Consider the following 17727-nt stretch of genomic DNA (forward strand, 5'->3'; position numbering starts at 1 on the left):
TTTTTTTTTTTTTTTTTCCTCCAAATAAGCCCAGACCATTAAACAAGTGAAACTCAAACGAGTCAGTTTTCTCCAACAGCTCAAAGCTTATTCTGCCAGCCGGGCTGGGGACAGAAGTAGGGAGGGAGGGTAAAATAGTGGAGGAGGGCTTGAGGACAGAGTATAAGGTCGGGTCCTGCCCATCAGAGTGGAGCCGCCTGGGGCATACAAAATTGGTCCAGAAAAGTTGCAAGAATTTTTAAAAAGCAAAGAGAAAAAGAAAATGTAAGCATTAACTGCTCCTTTAATAGACCGGGAGAAATCAGCAGTGCTTGATAATAGCTATTCTTTCTGTGATGAGATGAAATGTTGGTGTTGCTTTAATTTGCATTTCTCAAGTTGACCAGTGATGTTGAATATTTTTTCATACATTTATTTGCTATTTGATTTCTTCATCTGAGAAGTGTGTATTCATGCCCACTTTTGGATAGGGTCTTTAAATATGGGAGGTCTGATTTTTTTTTATGTGTGTTCTTTATATGTTCTCCATAGTAATCCCTTTTTTTTTTTCTTCTTTAATGTATTTGGTACAGGGTCTCACTACACAGCTTGGACTCCTAGTGATTCTCCTGTTTTCAGCCCCCCCCCCCAGCACTGGGATCACAGGTGTGTACCACCACACCTGGTCTTGATGGCTGGCTTGATGGGCCTGGGGCAGGGCCAGCATAGTATGTGGTACCGGGGATCAAACCAGGGTCCATAGTAATCTTTTGTGTGAGGAACAGCTAGCAAACATTTTTTCCACATTGTGGATTTTCTGTCCACTCTGTGGATGGTTTCTCTTTCTGTTCAAAAGCTTTTTGATAAGATGAGATCCCAGTTGCTGATTCGTTGTGACCGTTCCTATGCCATTGCAGTTTTGTTCATAGTCTTTGCCTATACCAGCGTGTCCAAGAACTTTACTTATTCTATCTTCCAGCACGTTTAATGTTTCTGTCTTAATATTTGGATCTTTGATCCATTTCAAATTTAGTTTAGTGCATGGTGAAAGATCTGGATCCTGTATTAGTCTTTGGCATGTGCACAGTCAGTTTTTTCAGCGTCATTTATTAAACAGGCTATATTTCTTCCAATGTAGGTGCTTGGTACCTTTGTCAAAGTAGGTGGCTGAGTATGTTTGGAGTTCTTTCTGTATCTTCTAATCTGTTCCATTGATCTGTGAGTCTGTTTTTTAGGGCGTTGTTTTGGTTTGGTTTTTTCCAATACCATGCTGTTTTATCATAGTAGCTTTGTAATATAATTTAAAGTCAGAGGTTGTGATGCCACCTGCTTTGCCTTTGTTGCCCAGAACTGCCTTTGCTATTCTAGATTTCTTCTAGTTTCAAATGAATTTTAGGACTGTTTTCTCTAATTCTGTGAGATAGGCTATTGGAATTTTGATTGGAATAGCATTAAATCCATTTAACAGTTTTGGATGTGTGGTCATTTTCACTATATTGGGTCTTCCTATACAAAAGCAAGGGTTATCTTTTCCATTTTCTGATGTCTTCAGTCTCCTTTTGCAGAGTACTGTACTTTTCAGTATAGAAGTTTTTTACATCCTTCGTTAGATTGATTGTTGGGGGTTTTTTATTTTTTGGATGTTATTGTGAAAGGTGTTATTTCCTTAATTTCTCTTTGAGTGAATTTGTTATTCATGTTTAGGATGGCTATTCATTTTTTAGTGTTGAGTTGTATCCAGCTACACTACTGAATTTCCTTATTAAATCTAGCAGTTTTTAAGTGGAATTTTGGCTCTTCTTTGTAGAGTATTATGTCATCTGCAAATAATAATTTCACTTCTTCCTTTCCTATCTTTATTCCTTTTATTTCTATAACTTGTCTAATTGCTCTGGCTCAAGTTTCTAGGACTACGTTGAATAAGAGTAGAAACAGTGGACATCCTGTCTTATTCCTGATTATAGAGAGAAACATTTCAGTTTTTGTCCATTTAGTATGATGTTGGCTTTTGGTTGGTCATACTTGGCTTTTATCAGATTTAGATAAGCATCATCCATTCCAATTATCTCTTAAGATTTTTATCGTAAATGGGTGCTAGACTATGTCAAAGCTTTTTCTACATCTATCGAGATACTATTTTTGTCCTTGACTCTGTTAATATAGTGTATTGCATTTATTAATTTACATATGTTTAGCCCTGGGATGAACCCCACTTGGTTATGTATAATCTTCTTGATGATTTGCTGCATTCTGTTTGCTAGTGTCTTATTCAGGATTTTTGTATCTATGTTCATTATGGAGGTTGGCCTGTAATTCTCTTTCTTATTTGGGTCCTTCTCTGGTTTTGGTACCATGAAATGCTTGCTTGCAGGAAAAAAATTGGGAGTATTGCTTCCCTTTGAATTTCATTAAAGAGTTTGAGAAATAGTCTAAATTTCTTATAGAATTCAGCAGTGAATCTGCAAGACCCTGGACTTTTCTTTGGTAAGTTTTAATTACATCATTAATTTCATTAATTAATAATGGTTTATATAGGATTTTTATATCTTCCTGATTCAGCTTTGGTAATTCATATGTATCTAGGACTTTATCCATTTCTTCTGTTCATTTTCTGTCTTATTAGAATATAAGTTCTCAAAGTAGATTCATATGATCTGTATTTCTGGAGGGTACATTGTGATTTTATCCTTTTCATTTGTAATGTCATTGACTTGACTCTTCTGTCCTATTTTTGATAAAGTTAGATAAGGGTTTGTTGATTTTATTTAATCTTTCAAAGAACCAACTCAGGGCCAGCAAGATAGTTCAGCAGACTAAGTGCCTGCTTTGGCAAGCGCAGGGACCAGGGTTCGATCCCCAGTCCCATGTGTCTCACCAGCTCCACCCCCAGGGTGCATTGTGAATGAGTCCAGGCATGGTGGCACATGCCTGTAATCCCAGTGCTGGGGAGGCTAAAAATGGGAGGATCACTCTGAGTCCAAGCTGTGTAGTGAAACCTTGTACCAAATACATAAAAATGAAAAAAAAAAAAAAAAAATCAAAGAACCAACTCTTAGATTCATTGGCTTTTTGTGTTGTTTTCTTAGTCTCCAATGTGTTCATTTCTGCTGTGACCTTTTAAATTTCCACCCTTGTAGGATTTTTTGGCTTAGCCGGCTCCTTTTTTCTAGAAGTTTGAGGTTCACTATTAAGTTGTTTATTTGTGCTTGCTGTGTTTTCCTGATACACATATTCAGTGCAGAAAATTTTCCTCTTAGGACTGCTTTCATTGGGTCCCCATAAGTTCTGGTACATTGTATTGTCATTATGATTTAATTATAGAAACTGTCTAATAAGTCCATTTGTTCAGAATCTTGGTTCAGTTCTAATTTTTTTTTTATCTAGTTGATCTGTCTTCTTGTGACAGTGGGGCATTTAGGTCCCCAAACACAATTACAGTAGTACTTATTTGACTTTTCATGTTCATTAATATTTGTTTTATAGGGGCCGGGGAGATGGCTCAGTGGAATAAGCGCTTCCCTGGCAAGCACAAGGGCCTGAGTTCAATCCCTGGTTACGCTAAAAAAAAAAAAAAAAAATTGTTTTGTATAGAAGAATGCACTGGTATTTGTTGCATGTATATTTATGATTTTTATCTCTTCCTCTTGGATTTTTCCCTTTACAAGGATGTAGTGACCTTCTTTGTCTTTCTTAGTCTTAGCTTTAAATTCACTTTGTCTGTAAAGAGAATAGATACCATGCTTTTTTCTGGATTCCAGTTGCATGAAGTTTTGTTTATTATCCTTTGACTTGTAGTCTATAAGTTTATTATTTTGTTTTTTTTTATTTTTAATTAAATTGTGTTTTTGTATGAAGCATATTGTTGGATCCATTTTGCCATTCTGTGTTTTGATTGGTGAACTGAGACCATTAATACTGATGATGTATTGACTTACCCTTGTCATGTTATTTTCCTGTTGTTGGAATCCCTTTTTTACCCTCCCTGTATTCAGTTCTTTGCCTTGTCTGGATTCCTTCTATCGGGGTTCATGAATATGTAGTCCTTGTTATCTCTTTCTACAGTGTCCTTCAAAATATTTTGGAGACCTGGTTTGCTGGTCATAAATTTCCTCAGATGTTCTTTTTCTTGGAAGTATTTTATTTCTCCATCAGTTTTGAAAAATAGGTTGTGGAGTACATCAATCTGAGTTGAAAGTTGTTTTCCTTTAGAACTTGAAATACTTCACTCCAAGTTCTCCTCTACCTCGGCATTTATGCTGAGACTTCAGCTTCATTCTGATGGGCTTTTCTTTACAGTTGATTTATTTCTTTTCTCTAAAAAAAAGAAATAAATCTTCTTAAGATTTGTAAGGCTTTTAAGATTCTGTTCTTAGGGGCCAGGGATATAGCTTACTGGTATAAGTGCCTGCCTGGCAAGCGCAAGGCCCTGAGTTTGATCCCTGGTACCGAAAAAAAAAAAAAAAAAAAAAAAAAAAAAAAAAAAAAATCTGTTCTTCTATTGAGCTTCTAGACTCTTGACTACAATATACCAAAATATAAATTTTTTAATCATGGCTAATTGGAATTCTATATGCCTCACTTACTGTATGTCAGTTTTTTTTCTCTTCCAGGGGAATTTTCTGCCATGACCTCTGCAAACAGGTTTTTTATATCATTTGTGCTATCAGCTACTTTTTCATTGACTCAGATAAATCTTAAGTTATTCTACTTTGCCTTATCTAGAAGATTGTTGTATTGATTTCTCACCATCCCCTGCTATTTTTAAGAAATCTTTCTTTTCATGATTGTTAACCACAAGCCTGTCTTCTATATTTGAGATCCTGCCTTCATATTGGCTTATCCTGCTGCAAATACTTTCAGTGGAACTTTTATTCTCGTAGATATCTGCTTGAATCTGCCTTATGATTCCATCTCTTTCCTATGTGAGCATTCATGATTTTTGTATGTTTCTTAAGCTCCTCTTTTTTTTCTTTTTTTTTTTTAAATCTGTGTCTGCTCTGTATTCACTAAGCATAATATTCATTATGGATACCATCTCTGCAGTTATCTGAGAAATTGTTTCTGATTTGATTTTTTCTAGAGCCTCATTCAATTACTTTGTTGTTTCCACTCTACAGAGGCCAGGCAGCTGGCTTTTGGATTGCCCCACCTCATTGTACCCTGGGTTTGACTTTGACGAACTGGATGTCTAGGGTTGCATCTCACTTATCTTTTCGTTTTGTCGTTCTTTCCTTCTTTCTTTTTTCTTTCTTTCTCTTTTTCCTTCTAGTTTAACTCCTGGGGTGATGATTGTAAATTGCCTGTAGTGGGTCACTTTATTTCTTGTATTTGTTGGGGAAGAGAAACTGCTGCCTGCTTGGCCCAGCCCCTGGTCCTTTGGCACTGTGCCATGGTGGCTTCTATGATCCTTAGTCAATCTCAGTCTTGGAATACTAGGAAGAATGGCAGTTTAGAACAGTTATGTGACTTCTGGCTATTGTGGTACCAGCAGCAATAACAGTAGAATCAAATACAGCCTAGAAAATGGCAAACTGAGGTAAACATTAACTTGCAACCTTTAGCTGTATGAAATAGATTTGTGGGTATATAATAAAATCTAAAACAAACCAGAAAAGTATGTGTTCTTCATGTATCAATGGTTTTAAGGACGCTTTACATCCAAATTAGCCTTTGCAAAAGCAATGTGTTCAGGAACTAAGGTATTGCTAAAAGTCTGCCAACCTGAGAAAAACAATAAGGACTCTTCACACTCGGCAATGCCACTTCCCAGAGTAACAGATGCCTCCTTGCAGCGTCGAGTGTTTCCTGTCTTCTTTGCAGCAGGACTGTCAAGTAGTTATCTTCTGGGGATCCAGCTAAGTGGAGTCTGGCTACATTCTTGTATGCCTGCATGTACCTTTAAAAGCCAAAGACAAACTTCACAACCTCCAAAGCTCTGTCTTTCTTCCTCTGCGCTCCCCTCCCATATTCTCCACTGTACGCCAACAGACGTCAGCCATGGATTTCCTCAGCCCAGTACACTAGATGCCTCTTTTATTGCATGTTGTGGCAGGAGAGGAGGATTAAATTACTGAGGCTGTCAGAAAGGACAAACACTCTGCCATACATTATCATTATCACTCGCTTCTCGGGCAAAAGAAAATGCAGTAAATCCCTCAAATACAAGGCAATAAAGACCGCTGGCTTTTACTGTCATGACTGCCAGTGCCATTAACAGGCAGTGACAGTGATGTGGCACTCTTAGATGTTGCTTGTATCTTTTCTGACAGTGTGCACATAAACCTGCCAGTGACATGACATGAGATCACATGACTGTTCAGATTTGATTCTGGTTCCTGGAACTGTTTTCTTTTCCCAGGCATACAAGCAAGGTGGCATGACTTGTATCTTTAAAACAGGTATTTGTAAAAATACAGGATGGTCCTAATACAGCTTATTCCTGAGTGACTTTTGTGGATTTTTTTTTCTCTTCATATAGTGATCTACGTAGATAAAGAAAACAACCAAGAAAAAAGAGACATCTTAAAAGCTATACTACAGAAACAAGAAATGCCTAACAGAAGGTACATTTAAACAGTAAAAATCATCTTGCAGTTTATGTAAGTAGGTATCTGTGGCATGGTGTGGTTTAGAAAAGGGAAGAAACACACACAAGATGAGGAATCAGTACAGTGGGTTCTCAGAATCACCATCTGTTCTTGAATGAATTTGTGACCTCTGTGGGTCTCCCCCTCCCTTGCACCCCAAGGACTAAAGTGACCCCACCTACTACACTGAGTAAGTATGATAATCCTGTAGTACTGGGAGGACCAAAAAAACTGCAGCCTGCAGAAAGCATCGTGCTAAATGCAGCTGCAAAGAACAAAACAGGTTGAAAGAAGACTCACGTGCTTGGGTATAAATTGTTGTTCAATCATCTACTGACTCTCTGACCCTGGAAAAATACGTACCATCGCTGGGCTTAATTTCTTTATCTGCAAAATGGAGGTGACAATACTGTATAGGGCTATGATGATGATGAAGTTAGGTAATATGTAATAGCACAGAAGAGCACCTGGCACATAGCAAGATCATTGCAGTCACTGAAGTAGTGGTTTGGAGTAGCGCATCAACCTTGTAGACTTAGTCTCTCTGTTTAATAATTCATATTTTTGAGCACATTTTTTTGCCAAACTTGAATGGGATATTTTGCAATTCTGGTTCGATAGAGAAATTCTTTCCAGAAGGCAAAAAAAACCTGCTCTTAAGAAATGTGTGTGCTCTGAGCACAGCAGCCTGAGCTGAATCCTCCAGTGCCCGCTTGCCTCCCGCTAGCCTCGGCTAGGCAGGCGCTTATCTGCCCTCTTCTCCTTGCTTTTGTACCTTCGGGCTACCACACCCTCGCACTGAGTTAGGAGTGGTGCTGTCCTTGCCACCTTACAAAAGTCAGGCTCGTTTCTTCCAAGAGGCCATGAAGTAAATGTTTCAAAGTTGCTTCCAAAGCCATATATTTTCTTATTTCAAGAAGACTGCAATTCTTAGATATTAGGCTTTGAGGGTAGCTTTTCATCAGCTCCTTTAAATACACATATCATTTCTTTGGATCTCAGTTTTTGCTTCAGAGAAGGAGTGAAAAACCCTGTTAATAAGCCTGAGGTGCTGCTTTCCCAGGGTGGTGGTAACTCAACTTCTCTACCTCATATTGTTCAGCTTCATGCATGGCCTCCTCAGAAGTCACCAGCCCCTGCCCCCAGGCAGGCCAATAGAATGAACCATACCGGCCATGCCATCTGCTCCCACACAACCAGCAAGGTTGCCCCCATCCAGGATGATCTCTGGTCCCATGTGCACATCCTGACTGGAACTTAGTAGTGTTTTTCTCTGCCTCTGTGTGCTCTTTGTTCTTGAAGTTGTAGAACATAACTAACACTTCTCCTTGGAAGAAGACAGTTCTGTTTTCTGAAAAGTGGATTTTTCTTTTCCGTTGGAATTCAGATTCTGCTTTCCACTTAGACCTAACTTTCCTCATAATATACATACATTTGTACCAGAACAGGTAAAAAAAAAAAAAAAAAATGTAAAGTTCACATTAACTATAATAGCTCCTATCCTGCACTGCTCTTTCTCTAAAAATGTCCAAACACCCCACAGAGACACGAACATTGATGTCAGTGTTTAGGAAAACCACAGGTGTGAAGTGACTGACCTGGGCTTGGTACTGTGGAGCATGGACCTCTGTGGGAGAGGGTCACCTCCCTGTCCTGAGGAAAGAAGAGAGTTTCATTTGTATTTTCCATAGGCAAACCAGCTGTTATCCCAGCAGGTATTCTCACATTAAGTCCTCAGACATTATATTCCTTCACATTACTTGAAGTAGCTCCTAGTCCCTGAGTTCTCTTTTGTTTTTAAGACAGAGTCTTAGTGTGCAGTTCAGGCTAGCCTTAAACTCACCATGTAGTCCAGGCTAGCCTCAAACTTAAAACGATTCTCCTGCCTCAGCCTTCTATGCTAGGAGTACAGGCATGCATCTTGAACAGCAAGCCTGTTTGGTAGTGGTATGTAAGCTACAGTTAGAGAAATCTGGCCAGTCTTGACCTAGACACATCTAAAGTAATCCACATTGCCTAATGAATTACATATAGTCCTTGTGCATTCTGCCCCATGCTGTATTTGGAAGTGAACAAGTGTCACTTTCAAAGAGAGAGGTAACTAATCTGCAAATGGGACTTCAAAAACTACCTTAAGACAAGAGTTTCGACACTGACTCAAAGTTGCTTTTTTCTCTTTCTCTTTAGCAGTGTTCTATTGAGCAGAGTTACCCCTAAGGAAGACAGAGCCCTGTAATAACAAGTTAACCCATTACATATTGTGATAATTAGTAACAGAAATTAAACAAGTTAAATGCTCAAAAAAAAAAAAAAACTGAAAGCAAATCTGAGGAGGCAACATTTAAACTGATTTATGAGAGAACCCAATCAAGTCCCAGGAGCCTAGAGAAAGTCGTTCCAGGCAGAGGGAGTTCCCATGTGGAAGAGCACAAAGCAAATAATCTAGGCCGGGCAGGGAGGGTCGCAAGGCTGGTCCCAGAGAAGGGGATCAGAGGAGGAGAGGAGGGAAGAGGAGGAAGGAGCAGGCCCGGAGCCCTTGCACCTGTCCGGTTTCCATCTAGGCCCTGAGACCAGACCATAGCTCTTCGGGACATACGCGGGACAAGGTTCAGCTCTCATTGTAGCAGGGTTGAAGGTAAAAGGGAGGCTGGGTTGGTGTCTGCATGCATGGATGCACTTTGCCCTTGTCCAGACTCTCTTTAGCTTTTATTCTAGTGAATCATCTTCCCTTCTGAATTTAGTTATAGTTTTGTACATTTATTTTTGATGTCTTGTTTTGCTATTCACAAAATTTAAAGCCAGAAATATTACCCTTTTATATTTCTAGCCGTTTCTCTGGAACTTAGAAGAGTTTTTTCTTCTCCTTTGGTCTCAGAATTGTCTCTTTCATTCAGTGAAGACAGTAGCGTGTGTGTCTAAAGGGATGTGGCTCTCATCCTTAAGTATGAGATAAAAGACACAGAAATACATGGACGCTGCACGTCGCTCTGACGTTCTGCATAGCCTTGAGGTTTCCTTTTGCGCTTCTGTTGTAAAATGTGCATCACATATCACTTTCACTTTTTCTTCTTCCAAGTACATTCATTTAGGAAAACATCTTCATAAGCATTTCATCTAATTGAGTGACACGATCAGTATATAATTTGCAAATCTAAGTTTTCAGTTGAAACAAACTTTCCCATGACAACTTTTTCTCTCTGTAAGCTGCTCTGCCTAGATTTAAACTAATTATACAAAAGCAAACATTTCCTTAGTGCTTATACTCGTCTTACTGCTTGCTCGTACCATGTTATCTAATCCTTATAAAAGCTCTCTGAAATGGGTATAATTATTCCCATTACATAGATAAAGAAACTGACACCAGAGAAGTTAAGTAATGTGTTCAAAGTCACACAGCTAATCAGGTAGAAAGAGGAATGGGGCTGCTTTTCTACTCCATCTTAAAATCTACTCCATCTTAATCCCTTTATCTTAAAGGCATAAAATATGTATATAATCCATGTGAAGGCCAGGGGTCACTCTTTGTAATTATTATCTATTAATTTTGACTTTCATTTAAGGGATTTCTATTTCTAATCAAAATTTACTGCTAGCTAAAAACAGGGACTTGGTAAGAGAAGGAAATACTGAATGCTTATTTTCCACGAATTGGGTTAAAACATTGTCATGTTTACCTATAAATATTTGGAAAGGATTTTATTTTTATTTTCCAAGGCATGATTTCCCAGAGATTTAAATTTTTATGTGTCTTGTTTTCTTTCTGATTTAGGAGAGATACATTTGAAAAGTTTAAAATGGTAAAGTTTACAAGCATTCGTGGTTTAAGCTGTGCTTCCAAGACATATCAAAAGAGTACTTAACTGTAAATTCCTGTCATTTGGTCAGTCCAAGTGTGTTTGGCCTCAACACAAGCCACTAATTCAAATCAGTTCCATCAGAACCCTATAATTACGTGTCTAACAGTAAAATAAAACTTGGATTCTATGATTGTAAGTTAAAAGATTGCTGAAGTAATACAAACATTTGATATAGCTATTGGGCAGAGCTGCAACATTTATCTAATGTGACTCAGAATGTTGCCTCAGGAGCCTGATCTCCACATTTTGTAGAACACATACAGTTGGTTAAATTGCCTAGTCCAACATCAGAGCTATACATTGCTAAAGAAAATTATGCCTTCTATAGAAATCACTGACCACATACCTTGCATGGTCTTTATTAATTTTGTACTTTCAGTCTTGAAAGTGGAGGTGTCAGACTGTCATTACATAATGTGTAACAGAGTGACCGTCTGGTCATTCTCCTGACCTCACTTTGTTAGATTCTCGCAGTAAAAGCCAGTATTCAGTACATGGGAAAGTGGATGACTTTATCTGAAGGTTGTGTGTGCTCTGACAGTGCTAATAGTTCATGTAAGGATTTGTCCAAAGTCCTGTAACTTTCCTACGTCAGGATTTCATACATAGTGATAAACCAACGTGAGATTTGGCTTTATGGTGATCTTTGGTGATGATTTGCTCTATCCTTGCACCTTCTCAGTGTTCGCTTCACCGTGGTCAGTGACCCTGCAGAAGATGAGCAAGATCTGGAGTGTGAGGACATCGGCATTGCCCATGTCGACCTCATGGACTTGTTCTGGGAAGGAAGAGACATCATAGAGCAGAATATCGATGGTATGAGTGGAAGTGTTGCTCAATTTGTACAACCAACAATTGCTAAAGTCAGAACTCTTTATTAAAACCTTCTTTGCATGGGCCTCGAGGGAGTTGAGTCACACATCAGTGGAATCCTTCACAGTTCCAGCGAACTTCTGTTGAAGCTGGAAGCCTCTCCACCCATCCCTCTCCTGTCCTCACCCTCTGCCTTCCTTTGAACTGATAGGAATTTTAAAATAATTAATAGAGCTTCACAAGGAATTATGCATTTTTTAGTCTTGGTGGGGGGTGGAAATCTTTTTTAGATGTTGTTTATGAAAGCCTCATTTCAGCTCAGGCACTTAGTCTTAAGAATGTTATTCTGTTTATGTTTATAGAAGGCTAATTTCAGTGAACACTTAGCCTTCAGCATGTTATTCTGAGTGATTATTGTCGTGCCTTTCACATGACTTCTTGTTAATTCATTGCTACAGTACAGTGAGGTAGCCACCGAAGTGATAGCGTGGTTTGGGTCTCGAATTTCCCAGCAGGACTTTGTCAGGATTAGGGGATTCTTGACAGAATATGCTGCCTTAAATTTTTATTTCACTAGGTGTGATTCCAAGCAGTGCTTAATCTCTACACTCTGTCCCTGTATAACATTTTAGAACATGCTGGAAGAATTTTATTTTCTGAATCAGACCGTTTACATTCATACTCAGAAGACGACCTGGGCTATATAGTTTAAACAGAGGACATAGCTATTGCCAGTCTCATTTGTTAAGTTAGCAGAGCCATCTCTGGAAAGATGTCTATGATTTATTTACTGATTCATTCATGCATTCAACAGACACTTCACTGAACACCTCTTAAGTATCAGACTTTACTTCAATGCTTAAATACTGTTTAAATTGGATGTGTGTCAAATGCTCAAAAGTCTGGATCAAGACAAATAAATGGCTAAGTTAGACCAAATAACCAAATTGGGAAATCTTCACGTAGTTCCTCTAATTTTGTAGCAACATTGATTTATACAGAAGAAAAATATGAATACATTAAAATATTGATCTAAATGCTATTAGAAGCCAGGCATGGCAGTACACACTAGTAATCCCAGTACTCTGGGAGGCTGAGGAATGAGGGTTGTAAGTTGGAGACCAGCCTGGGTAGTTTAACAACTTAACAAGACCCTGTCTCAAAATAAAATATGGAAAAAGGGTGGGGATGTAACTCAGTACAAAATCCCTGGGTTCAATCTGCAGTACTACAATTTTTTTTTTTAGGTCCTATTAAAGATTCCCTATTAAAGGACTAAGAAAATCTGATAAAAATGGCAAAATTCTCTGTTTTATGTTCTTTTTTAAATTTATTTATTTTTATTCATTTTATTGAGAAATAAATATCAATGAGACACTTTCCAAGCTGATTAATAGGACATTTTCAATAGTTAATACATTGCACATTGGTATCTTCTCAGCAGTCATCCACAGTATAAGAAACAGCCAGGACATCCCGTCCAAACACTACTACTACAAATCCTTCCTCTCACTGAACCAAGCAAAAGCAGCCGTACATCTATCCTAACTATTCTGTATATACAAATACAAAATGGTCCTTCCTTTGTATCCCCCCCTCTCCAGTTCAGTCCTGTCAGAGATGGGTATTCCATTGGCATTTAAATATTATAGTTGCTTGAATTCAGCAAAACAATCCAACACAGTCCAGTAGTCCACCATAGTAGTGGGTTGTTCACAGAAGTTGTTGACTAGAGCCTTTAATGTTTTACGTTCTTGACCTTTTTTTTTTTCCCCGTCAGTTCTTCTTTTCTCATGAGACCACTAATGACCGAACTGGCTCAAACAGACAGCTATGATGGCTGAGAATTGTATTTGGGGAATGAGGCAAAAGGTTAGGCACTGATCCTGGCAGAATGTGAATTCCTTGTTAGGTGGCACTTAGAAGGGAGCAGTCCCCATGGAAAGGTAAAATCTCAGAGGGACGGGCTAAGCATCATTTTGCTATTTTGCTTTTCCCATTACTCATTTCTCTACCTACATTTCTGTATTCCAAGTTTTATTTGATAGCATCTTTATAAATTTGCAGTTAAAACACAAAGACCTGGGTACAGTGGCCTATACATTTAATTACTTAGGAGGCTAAAGTACAATTACTTAAATCCAAATATCTGAGGCCAGCCTGGAAAACATAGTGAGACCCCATCTCTTTGAACACATGCACACACACGAACATATTACTTAAGTCCAAGGAAAACCACAAGTAATAGAAACAAAAAACTACAAAGACTCATAGACACTGTCTGACTTGCAGAGTCCAGGATGCTGGTCTTGAGTCACTAGCAAGTATCTCTGTCCACAGAGGGCTGGCACCTCAGGTGTGGAGTGGGCCTCCTGCCCAGGTAGCCTTGGAAATGATCCTAGGCTTCAGTTGAACAGTGGGATACCATTCTCACAGGGAAACTCCATATATGCTCAAAAAGTTCAAGACCTTCAAATCCAATCTATAGACTAAGATTCCCACATGTGCCATTTTAACTATTTCTAATTTCACATAAAATCTTTAAATGGAATATTTTATTTAGAAAGCTAAATAACCAATTCAAACTATGATGTTGTACGTTCTTCACTGTGGTTTGTGGTCAGAAATTTGTTTTTAAACTTTTATTTCTTGCTAGGTTAGAAATTTGGATTCTTGTAGGAATCATTATCTGTCATGTTTTCACTAAACAAAATTAGATCACTAGTTTCAAGTCCATAAACAATTATATGTACAATGTAAGATCTAAAATGTTCAACTTTGTGTACCTATGACAGGATTTACTTTTTCAATCTTTGAGATGCCAGTAGATTTGGGAGCTTTTCCAGAGCTACTATTATCTTCTCAGCTGCTATTTCAGCTAGCCTATGTCAAGAAACATCAGATGACCAACACTAACACTTTTGTGATATTTTCTCCCTAGTTTTTGATGCACGAGCAGATGGTGAAAGTATCGGCAAGCTCAGGGTAACAGTTGAAGCACTCCATGCCCTACAGTCAGTCTACGAGCAGTACAGAGAGGACCTGGAGGCTTGAAAGACACTCCTTCAGAGGCATCTCCTACGGTACTTCTGAGTAAATGCACACCAGAAACCTCCTCCATGAGCGCTTGTGTAATGACTCTGGTGCATGTAATCTATAATTCATGGAGAGTAGGGAGGGGGAGACCTGGGTTTGAAATGTTCAAGTTTTGTATAGTTTTTCATTTGTTTATTTTTCTATTCCCTCTTTCCCATGACTGCTATCCCTCGGGCCTCAAGTTCCCCACAATGAGAACACCTTGTCAATAATTTATACCTACATGGTAGCATGAGAAAGCCTATTTGCATTTTCAACATTTTCTTATGAAGAAATGAAATGCAATTCCCATTTTTATTTTTAATAAGCAAAAGCATAAATCTTGGAAAACTTACAAAAAAGAAATACTTTTATGTTATCCCTAATCGTCCCACTAAATGGAATCCCTATGATTAGCCTCATTAAGAGTTTTATACTGTGAAGATTTTATTAGAAGCAATATATGAAAATTACTTGGATTAATGTGTTAATCTTCCTCTTTAAAATGCTAATATCCATTTTATGCACATTAAAGCTCAGTATGCATTTTCTTTGATGCATGCAGTTTCTATCAATTAAATATAAAGAAAAAGACTTGGCACTAACTTATTAAATTACTGCAAGTTTTTTTTCTTAAAAATTATAAAACTTCTTGTATTTTTATGTGTGTGTAATGGCAATATGGGATCAAGGCATGCATGTATATAAAGAGGGGATGATAGATAGATAGATAGATAATGAAATTTATACTTTGAAAACTTAGGACAGAAAAAATATTCAAAGTATGACTCAGATTCGATATGCTTAGTTAGACCTGAAAGGAATATCCTCTTTAAAAAAAAAAAAAAAATTACATCAAGCTTACACAGTGCTGGGGTGTATCGGACTAACCAGATCCTCAAAAAGCCCCTCAGAAAGTTAATTTTCTAGCTTTTACCCAATCTCACTGAAGGATTTAATTGATATTTTTAATGGAGCTGTGAATCAATGCTGCAAAGGAATTGTCTCTAGAGGTCTAGAATAGAATGCATTTCATTTTTTAATTTACTTTTTTATTTGTCATTTTCTTCAAAGGATTTTTATAGGCTGTGGGTTTTCACTGTTTGCAAACAGGCTATGTTCCTTCTTAAGCATATGTAAAGTATTCAGGGAGATAAGTAATTTATTAAAATCTACCTAATTTGCCGTGATATATTAAATCTCTGCTTCAGTGATCACAGACCATTTCATTTAGAGAATTAGGCATTCCCTCTTTGTGTGATTAAAGCTCTGGAAAATGAGTTCTTTGCTCCTATTTGTGAACATTCAAAGCCTGCTAATGGCAAGAAGATGGAATAGATTATGAGACAATTCATTACAGTTCAACAGGGAAAAAAGCAGCTATAATGCACAAATGCAAGTATGAATATCTGCATATAGTTTAAACCATCTGTGCTCTAATGGCTTCAATAATGGCTCGTCTTCTGGAGGCTTTGAAATGACATCCGTACAATATTAATTTGTTGATGTACATTGTGGGACCAATAGAGTATGATCTGACCACAGAAATCTATAAATTCTGTCTGTACTATTGGGCCTTCCTGTCCTGGGGCCTGCCATCTCCAGGAGAATCTTGCTCTCATCAAACTCTGCAAATTTTCATAACAACTCATTCCTCTGGAACCTTGTAGAGACCACAAACATCTGCAGACAAAATCTCTCCAATCCTAGTAAACAACCACATGTTTGTTGTCACTTCAGCTGGCTCTGAGCTCATCCTTTTGGCCTCTCTTTCTAGCTTTCTTTGGCTTTCTGCAGTTACAGTGTCATTAAGGCCCATAATATTCCCTGAAGTAATTTAAAACAGCCAGATTATACCCTGGGATTAACTGAGTGGTTTTTGAGACATTTATTGTGGTATTCTCCCAGGAGGTTTGTATTATTGTTTTAAAATGTTACATCCCAAACAAAATACCCTTTCTGCATGGAGAAGCGAATTGCACTGACTTCTTAGGATCTTTAAGTGGACAGGGAAAGTTTTTATTAGAAAATTTCTGGAAGCTACTCAAGTGCACAGAATGAATACCTCAAATAAGATTAGAAAATTATCCCATGTTTCCATCACATTTATATTTACTATATTAAAAATTTATTTTCTAATTTTAAAATACTCAGCTTCAAATTCCAATTTGCACAACACTTACTTTTCACACATAATGGCTGATACATTTTCAAGCGTGTGAATACTATTGTGTGCGCTCACGCGGACGTCCTTGGGATATTTCTTTGGGTTGTCTTGCGTTAATCAGCACAGTACGCAGTGCCCCAGCTTTTGGATTAAAGAGAGATGTTCATCTCTCGGCATGCCGTGCGTGCCCGTCCCGGCTGCTGGGGGCCCCGGGCTGCCACGGTGGCACTGCGGGGCGGGGACGCGGGCTGGCGGCGGCGGGGCGGACGCCTCCGGCGCGGCTGTGCACGGCACTACTCAGTGCTCCGGCGAGCTGTGGTGCTCTGGAGTTTGGAAATTAAATAGAGATGTGCTGTGCTGTGCGGAGAATGCACTTCGCATGTTTTTCTGGCCTACTGTAGTAGAAGTGTCAGAGGCCCAGCCACTGTCATGGGAAGCGGTTGACAAAAATAAGTTTTATGGTTCACAGCGTGGTTTACGTGGCGCACAGCTCTCCTCACCCTCGGTTTCAGCACGCTTTCAAAACCGTCATGGTTTGTTGCCATTTAACTCAAATTAGTTTTTAAAGAATAAATAGAGAATATGTTTAATCAAATAAAGAAAGGCCACACTGAAATCCTGTTGTCCCTGCCATTCATCTGTTACCACAAAACACAAATACCGCGTGTGCGTCGGGCGCGGGGACGCCGTCACGTGACCGGCCGCGCCACGCCGCCGCCGCCGCCGCCGCCGCGGCCCATAAATCACCTTGGTAATCTTACACCAAGGGCCGTGACAATGAAAACCAGTTCCTACACATGTTCTAACAAGAGTCTGATTAACATTTTTGTGGATGTGGAAAATAAGGTTTTTTTAGTCAGACTGGCACTGTTGCCGAATTTAGAATGATTTCCTTATGTACTGAACAGCAAAATGTGGATCCGGTCTGAGACCGAGTACGCGGATAAAATGTCATCTTTGTGCGATACCAAAGGAGAGCTTCGGGAACATAAAGGTATTGAATGATAGACAATATCTGGATGATAATTCATCGCCAAAGATGAGAGTACACTTCAATAAGTCACCCAAGCCTGAAGGCCTCTGACTACCTTAACAAAGAAAAACTAAACCCATGATTTATTATGGATTGGGCAACGTGCCTAATTAAATCCATGAATGGGAGCAAATACAGCTTTACATCCCCTTTGTTCAGAACAAAAACAACCTCTAGGTCAACCAGAAAGCTAAAAAATATCAAAGCATTAGAAAC

At 38.6% G+C, this 17727-nt stretch overlaps 1 protein-coding gene across 2 annotated transcripts in view; it reads left to right on the top strand.

Annotated features, from left to right (window-relative positions):
- Rpgrip1l (RPGRIP1 like) overlaps positions 1–17148 on the top strand; it is a 112876-nt gene extending 95728 nt beyond the window's left edge. For both annotated transcript variants that reach the window (XM_004637019.2, XM_023721761.1), the window contains exons 24-26: positions 6458–6542; positions 11106–11239; positions 14178–17148. In XM_004637019.2, the coding sequence (XP_004637076.1) occupies positions 6458–6542; positions 11106–11239; positions 14178–14290 (332 nt within the window). In that variant the 3' untranslated portion in view covers positions 14291–17148. The remainder of the gene's footprint in view (positions 1–6457; positions 6543–11105; positions 11240–14177) is intronic.
- Positions 17149–17727: the final 579 nt, after the last annotated feature.

The sequence above is a fragment of the Octodon degus genome, unplaced genomic scaffold (genome assembly GCF_000260255.1).
Source record: "Octodon degus isolate 3935 unplaced genomic scaffold, OctDeg1.0 scaffold00085, whole genome shotgun sequence".
NCBI classification, from domain to species: Eukaryota; Metazoa; Chordata; class Mammalia; order Rodentia; family Octodontidae; genus Octodon; species Octodon degus.